The 17,969-nt window shown below is 45.2% G+C and overlaps 2 protein-coding genes across 2 annotated transcripts; both read left to right on the forward strand.

The window, feature by feature from the left end:
* The first annotated feature begins 8,773 nt into the window (after window positions 1-8,773).
* LOC123102641 (acyl carrier protein 1, chloroplastic) lies at window positions 8,774-12,254 on the forward strand. Its single transcript, XM_044524061.1, has 4 exons — window positions 8,774-9,052; window positions 10,935-11,045; window positions 11,599-11,739; window positions 11,825-12,254. Exons 1-4 carry the CDS (start codon window positions 8,984-8,986, stop codon window positions 11,951-11,953), a joined length of 450 nt encoding a protein of 149 aa, XP_044379996.1. The 5' UTR covers window positions 8,774-8,983; the 3' UTR covers window positions 11,954-12,254.
* Window positions 12,255-13,035: 781 nt separating this feature from the next.
* Window positions 13,036-14,338, forward strand: LOC123106714 (uncharacterized). The gene is made up of 2 exons (XM_044528803.1): window positions 13,036-13,422; window positions 13,713-14,338. The coding sequence occupies exons 1-2, from the start codon at window positions 13,051-13,053 to the stop codon at window positions 13,980-13,982; spliced, it is 642 nt and encodes a 213-aa protein (XP_044384738.1). The 5' UTR covers window positions 13,036-13,050; the 3' UTR covers window positions 13,983-14,338.
* The last annotated feature ends 3,631 nt before the right edge of the window (window positions 14,339-17,969 follow it).

Genomic DNA, 17,969 nt, shown 5'->3' on the forward strand with positions numbered 1-17,969 from the left:
GTGGCGCTGCAAGTGGCTCTGTTTTGGACCAACACTCAGAGGAGCACTCGCCTAGGGGGTTAAAATAAAGATGACCCTCGGGCTCCAGAAAATGGAGAAAGGATATATAGCAAAGTTAGAGGCCAAGAGTTGTGATAACAAAGGCATTGGCATTTTTGCAAGTGTGTTTATGGGTGATTCCAAATTATTGGAATATAATTTTTATAGCTCCCTAAAGTATTGGGAGAATATGTTATAAAGAGCAATCACCATGTGAGTCCCCTTGGTTTAAATGGATCAAAGATCCATACGGTTTATTTGGTTGAGTTTTTTTTAAACGGGTTGCATGATGACATGATGCAATGCACATGATGACATGACAATACGCAACACGCAAGCGAATGACATGGCAAAGACAGCGAATAACTGGAAGACACATGGCGCATTGGTCTCGGGGCGTCACAATAGATCTCCAAGAAAATCGAGGAGAACTTTGTATTGAGATCCAAAGAGAGAGAAGAAGCCTAGCTAATAACTATGGACCCGTAGGTCTTAAGTAAACTACTCACACATCACCGAAGAGGCCATGGAGTTGATGTAGAGGCCCTCCATGATCAATGCCCCCTCCGGCAGAGCTCCGGAAAAGGCCCCGAGATGGGATCTCTCGAGTACAGAAGGTTTTCGCGGTGGAATTAGGTTTTTGTGGTGCTCCTGGATGTTTAGGGGGTACGTGGATATATATAGGAGGAAGAAGTACGTCGGTGGAGCAACAGAGGGCCCACGAGGGTGGAGGGCGCGCCCCCTACCTCGTGCCTTCCTCCCTTGTTTCTTGCCGGCCACTCCAAGTCTCCTGGATCATGTTTGTTGAGAAAATCACGTTCCCGAAGGTTTCATTCCGTTTGGACTCCATTTGATATTCCTTTTCTTTGAAACCCTAAAATAGGTTAAAAAACAGCAATTTGGGATGGGCCTCCGGTTAGTAGGTTAGTCCCAAAAATGATATAAAAGTGTAAAATAAAGCCCATTAACATCAAAATAGATAATATAATAGCATGGAGCAATCAAAAATTATAGATACGTTGGAGACGTATCATGTTCCGAGTGGCGTGAGTTGCGAAACTATTCCGCATTGTTTCAAATGAAGACCAAACTCGTAACTCAAATATTCTCCTCCACGATCATATCGTAGAAACTTTATTTTCTTGTTACGATGATTTTCCACTTCACTCTGAAATTCTTTGAACTTTTCAAATGTTTCATACTTATATTTCATCAAGTAGATATACCCATATCTGCTCAAATCATCTGTGAAGGTGAGAAAATAATGATACCCGCTCCGAGCCTCGACATTCAAAAGACCACACACATCAGTATGTATGATTCCCAACAAATCTGTTGCTCGCTCCATAGTTCCGGAGAATGGCGTTTTAGTCATCTTGCCCATGAGGCATGGTTTGCAAGTACCAAGTGATTCATAATCAAGTGTTTCCAAAAGTCCATTAGAATGGAGTTTCTTCATGCGCTTTACACCAATATGACCTAAACGGCAGTGACATAAATAAGTTGCACTATCATTATCAACTCTACATCTTTTAGCTTCAATATTATGAATATGTGTATCACTACTATCGAGATTCATCAAAAATAGACCACTCTTCAAGGGTGCATGACCATAAAAGATATTACTCATATAAATAGAACAACCATTATTCTCATATTTAAATGAATAACCGTCTCGCATCAAACAAGATCCAGATATAATGTTCATGCTCAATGCTGGCACCAAATAACAATTATTTAGTTCTAAAACTAATCCCGAAGGTAGATGTAGAGGTAGCGTGCTGACCGCGATGACATCGACTTTGGAACCATTTTCCACGCGCATCGTCACCTCGTCCTTAGCCAATCTTCGCTTAATCCGTAGCCCCTGTTTCGAGTTGCAAATATTAGCAACAAAACCAGTATCAAATACCCAGGTGCTACTGCAAGCATTAGTAAGGTACACATCAATAACATGTATATCACATATACCTTTGTTCACCTTGCCATCCTTCTTATCCGCCAAATACTTGGGGCAGTTCCGCTTCCAGTGACCAGTCCCTTTGCAGTAGAAGCACTCAGTCTCAGGCTTAGGTCCAGACTTGGACTTCTTCACTTGAGCAGCAACTTTCTTACCGTTCTTCTTGAAGTTCCCCTTCTTCCCTTTACCTTTTTTCTTGAAACTGGTGGTCTTGTTGACCATCAACACTTGATGCTCCTTCTTTATTTCTACCTACGCAGCCTTTAGCATTGCGAAGAGCTTGGGAATTGCCTTATCCATCCCTTGCATATTATAGTTCATCATGAATCTCTTGTAGCTTGGTGGCAGTGATTGAAGATTAACTCCCAGTTGAATCAAGTGATTGTTATACCCAGACATTTTGAGTATATGCTCACTCGCAGAACTATTCTCTTCCATCTTGCAGCTGTAGAACTTATTGGAAACTTCATATCTCTCAATCCGGGCATTTGCTTGAAATATTAACTTCAACTCCTGGAACATCTCATATGCTCCATGACGTTCAAAACGTCATTGAAGTCCCGGTTCTAAGCCGTAAAGCATGGCACACTGAACTATCGAGTAATCATCAGCTTTGCTCTACCAGACGTTCATAACATCTGGCATTGCTCATGCAACGGGTTTGGCACCTAGTGGTGCTTCCAAGACGTAATTCTTCTGTGCAGCAATGAGGATAATCCTCGAGTTACAGACCCAGTCCGTGTAATTGCTACCATCATCTTTCAACTTTGCTTTCTCAAGGAATGCATTAAAATTCAACAGAACAATAGCACGGGCCATCTATCTACAACAACATAGACATACAAAATACTATCAGGTACTAAGTTCATGATAAATTAAGGTTCAATTAATCATATTACTTAAGAACTCCCACTTAGACAGACAACCCTCTAATCATCTAAGTGATCACATGATCCATATCAACTAAACCATGTCCAATCATCACGTGAGATGGAGTAGTTTTCAATGATGAACATCACTATATGATTCACGCTCGACCTTTCGGTCTCAGTGTTCTGAGGCCATATATGCATATGCTAGGCTCGTCAAGTTTAACCCGAGTATTCTGCGTGTGCAAAACTGGCTTGCACCCGTTGTATGTGAACGTAGAGCTTATCACACCCGATCATCACGTGGTGTCTTGGCACGACGAACTTTCGCAATGGTGCATACTCAGGGAGAACACTTATACCTTGAAATTTAGTGAGAGATCATCTTATAATGCTACCGTCGATCTAAGCAAAATAAGATGCATAAAAGATAAACATCACATGCAATCAATATAAGTGATATGATATGGCCATCATTATCTTGTGCCTGTGATCTTCATCTCCAAAGCACCGTCATGATCACCATCGTCACCGGCTTGACACCTTGATCTCCATCGAAGCATCGTTGTCATCACGCCAACTATTGCTTCCACGATTATCGCTACCGCTTAGTGATAAAGTAAAGCAATTACATGGTGATTGCATTTCATATAATAAAGTGACAACCATATGGCTCCTGCCAGTTGCCGATAACTGTGTTTACAAAACATGATCATCTCATACAATAAAATTTAGCATCATGTCTTGACCATATCACATCACAACATGCCCTGCAAAAACAAGTTAGACGTCCTCTACTTTGTTGTTGCAAGTTTTACATGGTTGCCACGGGCTGAGCAAGAACCGTTCTTACCTACGCATCAAAAACCACAACGCGGTATAGTGATTGCTTTTTGATCTTCAGAAAGAACCTTGTTCATTGAATCCGATTCAACTAAAGCTGGAGAAACAGACACCCACTAGCCACCTGTGTGCAAAGCACGTCAGTAGAACCAGTCTCGCATAAGCGTACGCGTAATGTCGGTCTGGGCCGCTTCATCCAACAATGCCGCTGAATCAAGAATCAACTAGTGATGGCAAGCAATATGTATATACCCACGCCCACAACTCCTTTGTGTTCTACTCGTGCATATAACATCTATGCATAAACCTGGCTCGGATGCCACAGTTGGGGAACGCAGTAATTTCAAAAAAAATTCCTACGCACACGCAAGATCATGGTGATGCATAGCAACGAGAGGGGAGAGTATCGTCCACGTACCCTCGTAGACCGTAAGAGGAAGCGTTATGAGAACGCGGTTGATGTAGTCGTACGTCTTCACGATCTGACCGATCCAAGTATCGAACGCACGGCACCTTCGAGTTCAACACACATTCAGCTCGATGACGTCCCACGAACTCCGATCCAGCAGAGCTTTGAGGGAGAGTTCCGTCAGCATGACGGCGTGATGACGGTGATGATGTTGCTACCGACGCAGGGCTTCGCCTAAGCACTGCTACAATATGATCGAGGTGGATTATGGTGGAGGGGGGCACCGCACATGGCTTGCAACAATCAACTTGTGTGTCTTTGGGTGCCCCCCCCCACCCCCGTATATAAAGGAGCAAGGGAGGAGGCCGGCCGGCCTTGGTGCGCCCCAAGGAGAGGAGGAATCCTCCTCCTAGTAGGAGTAGGATCCATCCTTTCCTAGTCCTACTAGGAAGGGGGAAGGGGGAAGGAAAGAGAGGGAGAGGGAGAGGGAAAGAGGGGCCGCGCCCCCTCCCCTAGTCCAATTCGGACTCCTCATGGGAGGGGGCGCGCCACCTCCTGGGTTGCTGTCCTCTCTCTCCCCTTAGGCCCACTAAAGCCCAATACTTCCCCGGGGGGTTTCGGTAACCCCTCCGGCACTCCGGTTTTCTCTGAAACCATCCAGAACACTTCTGGTGTCCGAATATAGCCGTCCAATATATCAATCTTTACGTCTCGACCATTTCGAGACTCCTCGTCATGTCCGTGATCACATTCGGGGCTCCTAACTACCTTCGGTACATCAAAACACATAAACTCATAATGCCGATCATCACCGAACTTTAAGCTTGCGGACCCTACGGCTTCAAGAACTATGTAGACATGACCGAGACTCGTCTCCGGTCAATAACCAATAGCGGAACCTGGATGCTCATATTGGTTCCAACATATTCTATGAAGATCTTTATCGGTCAAACCGCATAACAACATACGTTGTTCCCTTTTTCATCGGTATGTTGCCCGAGATTCGATCGTCAATATCCTTATACCTAGTTCAATATCATTACCGGCAAATATCTTTACTCGTTCCGTAATACATCATCCCACAACTAACTCATTAGTCACAATGCTTGCAAGGCTTATAGTGATGTGCATTACCGAGAGGGCCCAGAGATACCTCTCCGACAATCAGAGTGACAAATCCTAATCTCGATCTATGCCAACTCAACAAGTACCATCGGAGACACCTGTAGAGCACCTTTATAATCACCCAGTTACGTTGTGATGTTTGGTAGCACACAAAGTGTTCCTCCGGTACTCGGAAGTTGCATAATCTCATAGTCATAGGAATATGTATAAGTCATGAAGAAAGCAATAGCGACAAACTAAACAATCATCGTGCTAAGCTAACGGAATGGGTCAAGTCAATCACATCATTCTCTAATGATGTGATCCCGTTAATCAAATGACAACTCATGTCTATGGTTAGGAAACATAATCATCATTGATTCAATGAGCTAGTCAAGTAGAGGCAAACTAGTGACATTCTGTTTGTCTATGTATTCACACATGTACTAAGTTTCCGGTTAATACAATTCTAGCATGAATAATAAACATTTATCATGATATAAGGAAATATAAATAATAACTTTATTATTGCCTCTAGGGCATATTTCGTTCAGCTATCCACTCAAATCCTTCTTCCACCATAGCCAAATCTGTGTGAGAGAGAGTTGAGTGTTGGGGAGACTATCATTTGAAGCACACGGGAGCAAGGAGTTTATCATGAACACGTTGTTGATTGGTTAGGTGTCGCTTGGGAGCCTCCGTCGTGATGTGGAGTTGAACCAAGAAATTTGTAAGGGCAATAAGATCACCTACTTCATGAAGATCTACCCGAGTGAGGCAAGTCCTTCGTGGGCGATGGCCATGGTGGGATAGACAAGGTTGCTTCTTCGTGGACCCTTCATGGGTGGACCCCTCCGTGGACTCGCGCAGCCATTACCCTTCGTGGGTTGAAGTCTCCATCAACATGGACGTGCGATAGCACCACCTATCGGAACCATGCCAAAAATCCTCCGCGTCTCCATTGCGCTTGCACACTCCAATCCCATCACTTTACATTCTTGCACTTGCATGCTTTGCTCTTTCTGCCGCTCATACTCTTGCTATGCTTGTGTAAAATGCATTATGTGTGCTTTAACATGTGCTAAACTCAACCTTAACTTGGGAAAATTAAAAACTACCATTTTTGCTTGTTAAGGGTCTAATCACCCCCCTCTAGACCCCTCTTCTCAATCCTTTTAGTATTCAGCTTGCAGATTATCATACATTGGGGTAATCTATGCATAGGAGTTGATACACGTTTTCGTCCTTCTTTCTCTAGTAGAAACATTGGGGTACTCTTTGAAGTTCTTTGTGATGGATTGAATATTATGAATCTGAAGTTGTTTCATGCATATCGAATGATCAATTCACGGATACTTGTGGTGACATCAGAGTATATAGGTGACATTAGAATTGGTTGTGTGTATCAGATGGTGTTATTTTGTTACAAACTTTGGTGCCGTTTGTGACACTTATAGGAATAGCTCAATAAATTGATCGGAAAGGATAACTTTGAGGTGGTTTCGTACCCTACAAACAATTTCATCTTATGTTCTCCGCTTGATAAGAAATTTGGAGTGATTCTTTGTCGCACGTTGAGGGATTGTTATATGATTCAATTATATTAGCATTATTGAGAGATTGCACTAGTGAAAGTATGAACCCTATGCCTATTTTTCAAGCATTGCAACACCGTTTGTGCTCCATTTTATCACTTGCTACCTTGCTGTTTTATATTTTTCATATTACGAAAATCTATATCTACTATCCATACTACACTCGTATCACTATCTCTTCACCAAACTAGTGCACCTATACAAATTACCATTGTATTTGGTGTGTTGGGAACACAAGAGATTTGGTGTATTCGATTGCAGGGTTTTTTGAGAGAGACCATCTTCATCATACACCTCCGACGGATTGATAAACGTTAGGTCATTGCACTTGAGGGAAATTTGCTGATGTCCTACAAAACTCTGTGCTTGAGGCTCAACACGAGTCTATAAGAATAAGTTGTGTAGTAGACATCAACGGTTGCCAGGGATGGTCCAAAGGGTGCCAACAGGAAAGAAATCAAGCCGAAGATCAATTTCTAGAAGGTCATGCCCTTTGCTCGAATCTTCGAAAAGTATTGTCATCTAGATAGGCTTATAGATGGCCTATAAAATTATTTTTAAGCCGTTTTGAGTTGAATTGACGTTTTTATTTGTATACCGGCGACGTTGTCGATGTTGCTCGAGATTGTATATTTAAGATACTTGCGTTAACTAGCCATTGACTTCTACCTCTCTAGCCAAAGGCCAATGAAGAGTGCTCCTGGTGACCTGCTTGTTCTGGGGATGCCTAGTGGTGCAAGGCAATCCGGCCTTTAGGTTTAAACGCAAGCCCTACAGAGAGCAGTTATATGGGTGCTTAACACAACCGATGTTTTCGCATAGGGATGTCCTCCAGTGGTTCCCTGTCCGAGGTGTCGTGTTGTTACAACTATGTTGTCAACAACTCACTGTTGTCCCAGGAGGGCTGGCAAGCTATTTGAAGCTCTAAAACCACCGCGAGACTAGTTGCACTTTCAAGTTGGATGCCGGATTGGATGTTGTATACAGAGATGACGAGAGGCTCAATGTTAAATCAGGGGCCATGTGACTTGCATCATGATGCACCATGAAGTTGTAGCTTAATCTCACATTTACATCATTGGTTCAAGGCTGATCTGGTGGCTCGGGTGTACAGGAAGACAAAGCAAATTATGGGTTCGATCTCCTGCCTTGAATCTTAAATACTAGGTCACGGATCAAGAACCTTAGATCTTGCCATCGCATCATCGGTTGAGAGAGACCCCTTTTGCCATTCAGCGTTGGAGGAAAGTTAAGTGTCAATCTTATTGATGTATAGAATAACGACCACAGAGTTTTTAGGACATAGGAACGATGATTATATTTCTCTTAGCCTAGTGGTTGGAATGTTGTTGTGCGTCTCACCCGATGCAGGTTTGAACCCCAGGTTCGAGCGTGAGTCTCACATCTTCTTATTTTATTTTTTAAAAACCATAGGGCTCCTTCCTTGTTGGTGTCGAATTTTTTTAGGACCTCAATATATGAGGAATGTTGACGTTTTTCCTCAAATTGCCATGCAATATTTCAGAAAATTGTCATTATTGGTAGAGTAAGATGCCATGTAGTGCAAAAAAATGCCTGCATTTTTTTAAGACTGCTATTCGCGTGATCTGGATCCAATGGCTGTGGGGGTGTTCTGTGAGACCCTACCTAGTTAAAATTTCCTTTGAAAAATTATATTTCGTTTTGTACAAGGAGTAGGTACCACGACACAAAGAAAAAAGTGATGTACTCCCTCCGTTCATTTTTATAAGGCCTTGAAGACATTTTAAACAAGGTGTAAAGTAGTTTATTTTCAGTTGTCTGAAATGACTTATAAAAGTGAACGGAGGGAGTAGAAGAAACCCTGCAAACTCACGAACTTCACAAATGTGGCATGACATGTCACATGTATATCCATTTTGCACATCCACGGCTGAGATATCCATACAGATATACTCTGAATTTATTTTCTTCCATTTTTCTCTCGGAGTATAGTGCATCAGCGTTCTTTTGGACACTTTATCCTAAGCCTATCTATTTTATCTCCTATCTGCACTATAATTGCCACCATTGGTTGGTAGCAGCTCCAGAGCCGAGGACCTCCCGAGCAGAGTAGCACTCCACCTACCAGCCGGCCTCTTCCCACCGCCCCCAAATTCTACCGAGCAGCTCAGCCGGCCAACCCATGGCGCACTGCCTCGCCGCCGTTGCCTCCTTCTCGCCGTCCGCCGTCCGCCGGCGGCTGTCCAGCCAGGTGCCGTTCTCGGACTGACCGCTCTCTTGTCACAGATTTGGTCATTTGCATAGTTTTAGCTTGCGATTCATGAGATTCCTAGGCTATTCCTGTGTGTTTCTTCTAAGTTCGTGGTTGATTTGGTTGGATACTTGGATGAATAGATGCTTTCTTGGTTTGATTCAATAGTTCACTGAGTAGCATAAACATGCTTCCTCTTTTGATATCTTGGCGATGTTTCTCACATGCCTGTAATTTCCACACTTAGTGTTGAAAAAACAATACCCACTAAATGGAGTATATATTGAGCACATCATAAGATGAGCCCATGCGTTCAGTCCATATATTCATTTATCTAGAGAGAAATAGGTACATTTGAACTGGTATAGTATGGTCAGAAAGGCAGAAAAGCTTTAACTTACCTATGAGGTTAATTAACCTTACACTGGTGGGAAAATTTGCTTATTTACACATATTTACTAACGGATGTTGACAATTTGATTTATTTTAGTACAAACTTCAAAGATTCCAAAATGGCTGCGTTTAACGTAGCCGGCATTGCAACTGGATCTGGATGGCTCAGTAAGGCTTATTTTAAAATTTTCAGTTTAGTATTCTAATGTAGCCTGGTTCAGAAGATGCAAAGCTCTGGGAAGCCACCCAAGCACATCACATGCTTCAGATCTTGCTGAATTAGATCAACAGTTCTTTACCAATGTGTTGCTCTCCACATCGATGTTGATGCGTTAGCCAAATAAAAAATGCCGGCCTTTATTTTACAGTTGTATATTGCCATGTGCCTCTGGTCTGACCCGGAGTGTCCTGCACTATTAGATTCCAGAATCCATTTGGGGGTATTTTTGGGTTCAACATGACTAGTTTCATGTTAGGCCTGGTATTTGAGAAACTTGGTTGACACATGGTTGCATCGTGATGACGTGATCCTTGTGTATTGCACCAATGTCTTGGATTAAATTTCGAATACCTAGACCGGATAATTCATGAAAATTTGCAGTGCTGGTTGCCAGCCAGGAAGCAGGACACTTGTATCAGAAAGGCACTAGTAGTTCATTCCTTCCTCTGGTTTGAAGCGCAGCCCAACGATTATTTCACATTCTGGTTCGAAAGCGCTGCTCAACGACGCATCCTCGTTCGAAACTGCAGCTGACTGCGCAGGTGCCGACAAGCTCAAGGATCCAGAGCACTGATCACCCTGACCCTTTTGGCCCATTTGGCAACTTTGCAAAACGAGTGAGCAGAAGTTCCATCATGGCACTCTGGCTCGAAATCTGTGAGCTTTTTTTTTTAGAAATGGAGGAGGACCCCCGGCCTCTGCATCTGGACGATGCATGCAGCCACTTTATTAATTATTCAACAAGACCTTACAAAGGCATACAATAGTAAGACTGAAGCCGCCGTCTAGGCAACAAAAGTGTCGCTACTCCTATCCAATTGATGAAGGGATGCTGATAGTCTGGGCCTAATACCAAACAGACCTCGCAGCCAAACCTAACATCTAAGACCTGATGTCCTAACCAGGACGCCTGCCGGGTATGGGCACCCACCAGTCCAGCGTGCTCCTCAACCAGGACGCCTGCCAGGTATGAGGCCGCCGCAGCCACCTGCCACCAATCCATCTTCAGAGCTGTACTGCTGCATGAACGTTGCCCGGTCTAGCTGCCGCCGACGCCACCACGACGCCAGACAGCGACGACCTCCTGCGCGAGTCCATCATGTCGTATTGCTTGCTTTATCTATTTTCAAGGGATTAATTTGCATTTGGTTGATCAACTGCACTTTATTAATTTCAAATAGTTCATGCATTTTTTCTGTACTATTTTTTTTCTGTGGTCTGTGTGTTTGAACAGTTCAGTTATGGAAACAATTTCTTGGTTCGTTGCAGGTGGCTAATGTAATTTCGAGCCGGAGCTCAGTTTCCTTCCGTAGCCAGAAGATGAGCTTTGTATCCATCAGTTCAAGACCGAGTTCACTTCGGTTTAAGATTTGTTGTTCGGTAGGCACACATTTCTTCTCTGTCGCAATAGTAAAAGTTTGCCACCATGCGTTCACAATATCTATATCTTTTTTTCCGAACCTTTGTACTTCTATAGGTGGCCAAGTGATTCACCCAGGCGCTTACTGGCTAGCACCATGGATGGTGGGCTAGGCAGCCTGGGTTCGATCTGGAACTCTTATCTTAATAAAACTGATGTCTAGTTCTTCCTCGACGTACGTCATTTTTAAAATATTTTTTGTATATTAAAATGTGTGAACAAGTTTGAGATTGAAATAGGTGAGAACTGTTTGCGTTGGCAGTAATTGAAATATGTAAATAAGTTTAGGGTTAAAATAGGTGAGAATTGTTTACACTGGCGGTAATTGAAACATTAAATATGGGCAGGTCTTTTAATCATTTCATGGCAAATGTTCTTTCAAATTGCAGTCTAGACACCATAGGTGCAGTAAAAATCTTCCTTGGGTAACATTATCAGATAAAGATGGCAAATGTTTCAGCCACGCTCGATGTACTGATTTGAGGTAGTGACGTTCATTCGTTTCTTGAGCAGGCCACAGGTGAGACACAGGCCAAGAAAGAGACAGTCGACAAGGTTTGTATGATAGTCAAGAAGCAGCTGGCAGTCCCTGATGGGACCCCTGTCACAGCGGAGTCAAAATTTTCTGAACTTGGTGCTGACTCACTGGATACGGTAAATCCGCAACTCCCCATCCCACAGAAATGGCAGTAGCCCAAAAGCAGCGCCGTTCATACGTAACACCGATTATGTTTTGCAGGTTGAGATTGTGATGGGCCTCGAGGAAGAGTTCAACATCACCGTTGATGAAACAAGCGCGCAGGACATTGCAACCGTGCAGGATGCAGCGGACCTTATCGAGAAGCTTGTGACAGAGAAGACCGCGTAAGTGCCTCGGTTCATTGGACAGCTTTAGAAGGCAAAGGTGTCGTCTGGATCTGTGGGCTTCTGATTTTTCGGTCGCATTTGGGGCGAGAGAAAATAATTTATGGACAGCTTTGCATTCAGTCTATGTTGTGTGTTCATTACCATTTGTTCTTTCTTCATCCTCTTGAGATTTTGTGTTGTTGCTTAGGGTTAATTACCCAAAGGCTTCATAAACAAGCTAGGACCATGTCCTAAGTTCGAATTCATATGTGTTGTACTATTGTTATAGAAAAGCTAATGGACCTATGAAGATTGAAGAATCACTGCATTTTGTGTTTTTTTTGCATGTATGAGAAGTTATACAGCTGTGAATGTATTGTTTCTTTTCTTTCATACCACAGCTATGACCCATTTTTCATAAAGAGGGTCTCCGATTCTTGGTTCCGCCATAATTTTTTTTCCCCATATGATCACTCGCTTGCTAGATTATTAATTTTTGATAATGTCTTGCTTGCATCATTATGGTGTTGTTTTGTTGAACTTTTAAGAATGAAGCACATTATAGCACCCAAAATAAAAAGAAACAAGCACATTCAGAGGGAAGAAAATCTACTTTCCCCCCTCGAACTAATTTGGGCTCACTTAATCTTAAGTCAGCCAAAGCGGCATTTTAGCCCTTATCTGTTTTTTGGAAGAACATGATTAACACAAAAAAATCTGCAAAATTCCATATGCTTTTGTTTTATAAAGTTTATACGAGTATAATTTTAGTTTAGAAATAAGAAAGATCTCAATTGTGAAGGAAAAAACAAATTGTTTATATTGCACAGGTCACAACTTTTTCATATTTTCAAATCGACATTAATATGCATCATATTCTTGACACTTCTACTTCGGTACACCCCCTAAACACATAATAGGCTCAGATTATTCGATACCTCTTCGTTAGTAAGGGCATGATGGTCATATTTGTAAAAGTGGCCCGCCCGCCCGCCCGACCTAAGACGTGCAGTACATATACGCATTCGTTAGCAAGGCTCATTTTTTGAACTAACATTTAATATGCATCTTTAACTGCATGTACAATCCTTTTTTCAGAATTTTGGAAAATATATAATTATGTTGTTCAATAAGCCGGAAAGGGACACACACCACACCTCACCTCTCGAGAAAAGAAGTAGACATAGAAGAACCATAAGAAAAAGGAAGAGAAAAAAAGAAGAAAGGGAAAATGGAATCTTCTACCTCATCCTCCGCCCTTCTCCTCCATGGCCTCGCTTGTGCTTCTCCCTCGAAGGCGCGACCTTTCTTCGTTTTTCCCCCGTCAGCCCGTCCTCCCCACTCTCGACCTCCATCTCCATCAACGCCTCCTCTCCACGGCGGCTCTTGCCCCATGCTCCTCGCGCTGCCGGCCGCGGCAGTGACAAGGACAACCGCGTGCAGGAGCTGAGGGTGCCTGATTCTTGGCTCACGCCCACAGGAGCAGCACAGGTTCGCATCCATGATTCCATCTCCGTCATCTCATTTAGTCTTGTAGCAGCACTTCCTGGTGATTGTGTTATTTTGCTCCAGTTGGTGGGTAATAATAATTAGGGGAGTGAACATGCTTATCTAATGATGCCTATCAGAGACCAGTTGCATTTCTTATCAAACCTATTATGTAGCCTGAAAGTTGTTATGCTCCTGCTCCTGTTTCTGGACTGTTATTAGCTCAAGTCTATTTACACGCCATTTGTACGGTCATTGAGCAAGGCCACCTCCATCTTTCCACCTCTTACCAGGAATCCGAATGGCTGAGGGGAACGCTGCACAAGTGGCTGGACGATGAGTACTGCCCAGAGCCGGCCAACGTGGACATCAGCAACACCGCCGCAAGGTCGTACCACGAGTCCCTGACGGCGAAGCAATCTGACGTGGGAGAGATCCTGATGAAGATGGTCGGGGATCTGCAGGAGCTGTCGTACCAGGAGAGCTTCCACGGGGCCTTCTCCGCCGCCAACGCCGCGGTGCGTTTGATAACGCAGAGGATGGAGCCGTCAGCCGGTGAGTGATCGTTGACAGACAGAGCTGGCCGATCGGCAATGGGTGGCTCAAGTTGTCTGGCTGCCCCGACCATCCTTGTGTTTAGTGCTTCGGGGTTGATGCGGCATGTTTGTCCACGGGAAGGCAATCTGCTTTGTTTCACTGGGAAAATGCTGTAATTCGCATGCAGATTAGCTTTGTGAATTACCTGGCGTTGCGTTGGCGTTGGCGTTGGCGTTGGCAAGTGGTCTGTTCAATTTGAATCCAAGTGACATACCGTGTCCTGCTCGACCGATGTTCTTTTTTTTATCTGGAACACCTAACATTCCAATTAAAGTCCGACTGCCAAACATGTAGGCTGTCAGGAGCTCCCCTCGACCCACAAGCCGACAGCACATGCGCTGGGACATTACATAACCGGGGGCAGTACATGACTTGATGATCTATAAAACATATCTGTGGCAGATGCTTTGCTTCGCGGAATAAGACCTTGTACAAGGGAGGTGCTTAGAGAAATAAACTAGGCTTTTCTTAAGCATCAGTGCTTATTTGTATAGAATAGACGCTTAACTAAGCGTCTCTAACTAAGCTTAACTAAGCGTCTCTTCTGTAGAAATAGGCATCGGTGCTTTAGAAAAACCTGATTTATTTTCATAAGCATCTCTCTAAGCACCTTTCATTGTATAAGACCTAAGACACCAAGAGGTCCACGATCCTGGCCGACGGATAATACAGCCGACAAGCAATCCGTCTCAAACATCACCTATCCCATTTCGTACAATTCAGCTAACCTGATGGCCTGTAGAAGAGCTTCAGATTTCGCTGTTAGCCCAAACTACTACTCCCTCCGTTCCTAAATATAAGTCTTTTTAAACATTTCAAATGAACTACAACATACGAATGTAAGTAGACATATTTTAGAGTGTAGATTCACTCATTTTATTCCGTATATAGTCATTCGTTGAAATCTCTATAAAACTTATATTTGGAAATGGAGGGAGTAGTAAATAGCTCTCACTTGTACACTTAACAGAGGAGAACTAGCTAGATGTTTCAGTTACACACAAGCTGCTGCCGCGCACACACATGAAGTGAGGAGCTCACGTACTAGCACTAGTAGATGAAACTGACTTGTTGTTTTGCTATTGCTCGGAGTGATTTACAACGAAGGTGCATATGCCCTTTTATAGGGATGCTTGCAAACTTGTAGTACTAGTTCAGCTCAGCCTTTTTGACTAGATAAAGTCTAATACTAGTTCTCCACCTTAAGCTTTTGACTAAAGAAAGACTACTACTACTCATCGTCCACTACTCAACTCCTTTCTAACCAGAGAAAGCCTAGTACTCCCTTCGTTCCAAATTAGATGATCCAACTTTATACTAACTTGTATTCCCTTCATTCTAAATTACTCGTCGCAGAAATGGATGTATCTAGAACTAAAATACATCTAGATACATCCATACCTGCGACAAGTAATTCGGAACGGAGGGAGTACAAAGTTAGTACAAAGTTGGATCATCTATTTTGAAACGGAGGGAGTATTACTTAGCTACTTTCCATGCAACCATGCATGTGTTGAAGACAGGGTGAAGCCCACAATCTCCCCCTTAACCCTGTTAAAGAAGCTTGATGTCCATAAGTCCGACTTTGTCGCGCAGCTCCTGGAACCAGACATGACCAAGTGACTTGGTCAGGATGTCCGTCTTCTGCTCACCAGTCCTGATGAACTCCACGATCACTGTGCCTTTCTCGACGCAGTCACGTATGAAGTGATAGCGGAGATCGATGTGCTTGCTATGGTCGTGAAGTACTGGATTCTTGCAGAGAGAAATCGCCGACTTGTTGTCGACGAAGATGAGCGCAGGGGCGGTGTCCTGATTCAGCATCTCACCGATGTACTCCGCCTCGCACGAAGATGCGGCGACAACCTTCTGCCTCACTGATTGCCAGCTGACTGGACTATTCCCGAGAAGGAACAATATGCCTGAGGTGCTCTTCCGGGAGTCCACGTCACCAGCATGGTCGGAGTCGCTGTACCCGACCAAGCTCTCGCCGTCGCCACGACGATACACGCATCCATGCGTGAGCGTACCCGCGATGTACCGGAGCAGGTGCTTGACGGCAGCAAGGTGATTGCTTGTCGGGGCTTCCATGAACCTACTCAGGTACCCGACAACGAATGTGATGTCCGGTCGGGTGTGCACGACGTACCTGAGGCTCCCGATGATGCTGCGGTAGAGCGCAGCATCCACCGCCTTCTCTGAGCTATCCTTACTGAGTTTCAGCTGTGCCTCCATTGGAGCATGCATAACATAGCAGTCCTTCATGCCTGCTCGCTCAAGCATCTTGGTGGCATAGGCCGTCTGCGTGATCGTGATGCGACCACCCTCCTGGTTCACCTCTAGTCCGAGGTAGTACCGTAGCAGCTTGAGGTCACTCATGCTGAAGAGACGATGCATCTCCCCCTTAAAGCGTCGAACCTCTTTGGGCTCTGCCCCGGCGATGATCAGGTCATCGATGTAGATGCCGACGATGAGCAGCGTGTTCGCGGTGCCACACGAGTACACGCCATGCTCAGAAGCGCTGCGTGAGAACCCAAGGGATGCAAGGCTTGCATCGAACTTGGTGTTCCACGCCCTTGGGGCTTGCCGGAGACCGTACAGGGCCTTGTGTAGCCTATACACGCCCTGCTCGTGGTTCTTGGCAATGAACCCTGGAGGCTGGGATACGTACACCTCCTCGTTAAGGTCGCCATTGAGAAACGCTGACTTGACGTCCATGTGGTGTACCTCCCACCCGCGGTTAGCAGCCACGGCAAGGATGAGCCGCGCGGACTCCAGCCTTGCCACCGGAGCGAAGACTTCCTCGAAGTCCACTCCCTCATGCTGCAAGTAGCCCTTTGCGACGAGGCACGCCTTGTGCTTGACAATGGCACCGTGCTCATCTTTATTCACCTTGAACACCCACTTGAGCCCGATGGCTCGGTGCCTAGCACGCAGTGTGGTGAGTGTCCAAGTGGTATTGTCGTTGATCAACACCAGCTCATCCAACATCGCATGGTGCTAGCAATCCTCTTTCTCGGCCTCCACGAATGTGCTCGGCTCCTCACCGGCCATCAGATGCAAGACGTCGTCATCATCAACGTCCTCTTCCTTGGGCTGTTGCGTTGTTGTCGCAGCCTCGCCGAGGAGATCCCCCATGTGCTGAAACCTATGGGGGGCGCAAACGCTGTCGTCAGAGTCGAACAACTCCGACCTTGCTGTTGGTGGGGTCACGAACAGCCTCCCAGGAACCACCTTGCTTGACGGTGGGGTATCCAGGGATGGTGTTCTCGGGGTTGCAGTTCCCGGATCCACACCTCCCGGGCTTCGCAGGGTCTTGCTTCCCGGGGTTGTAGAGTACATCGGGTACTCCACAGTGATGAAGCTGCTTGCCAGGGCCTCCCCCGACACCTCCCAAGTCCATCGCGCATCTTCGTCGAAGATGACATCGCGCGAGACATGCACACGCTTTGAGACGGGGTCGTACATCTTGTACGTCTTAGAGCCCGTCTCATAGCCCATGAACACCATTGGGGTGCTCCTGTTGTCGAGCTTCTTCACATGTGGGCGTGTAGTCTTGACGTGCCCGACGCGGCCAAAGGTGCGGAGAAAGTGTACATCAGGCTTCCTCCCATACCATGCCTCGTAAGGCGTCTTGTCGTCGACGCTCCTTGTGAAGGAGCGATTGAGGATGAAGACAGCCCTGAGTACGGCCTCCCCCCAATACGTGTTCGGCACCTACTTTTCCTTGAGCATGCAGCGCGCCATCCCAAGCACCGTCTGGTTCCTCCGCTCGACAATGCCATTCTGCTGCGGCGAGTAAGAGGCTGTGAGGTGATGTTGCACCCCTTTCTCGGCGCAGTGCTTGTAGAACGTGGCCGACGTGAACTCGCCGCCACGGTTCGTGCGCAGCATGTGTAGTTTGTGGCCGCACTCAACCTCCGCTGCCGCTTGCTGCTTGACGATGGCTCGCT

This window comes from Triticum aestivum, chromosome 5A (genome assembly GCF_018294505.1).
Source record: "Triticum aestivum cultivar Chinese Spring chromosome 5A, IWGSC CS RefSeq v2.1, whole genome shotgun sequence".
In the NCBI taxonomy this organism is placed as follows: Eukaryota; Viridiplantae; Streptophyta; class Magnoliopsida; order Poales; family Poaceae; genus Triticum; species Triticum aestivum.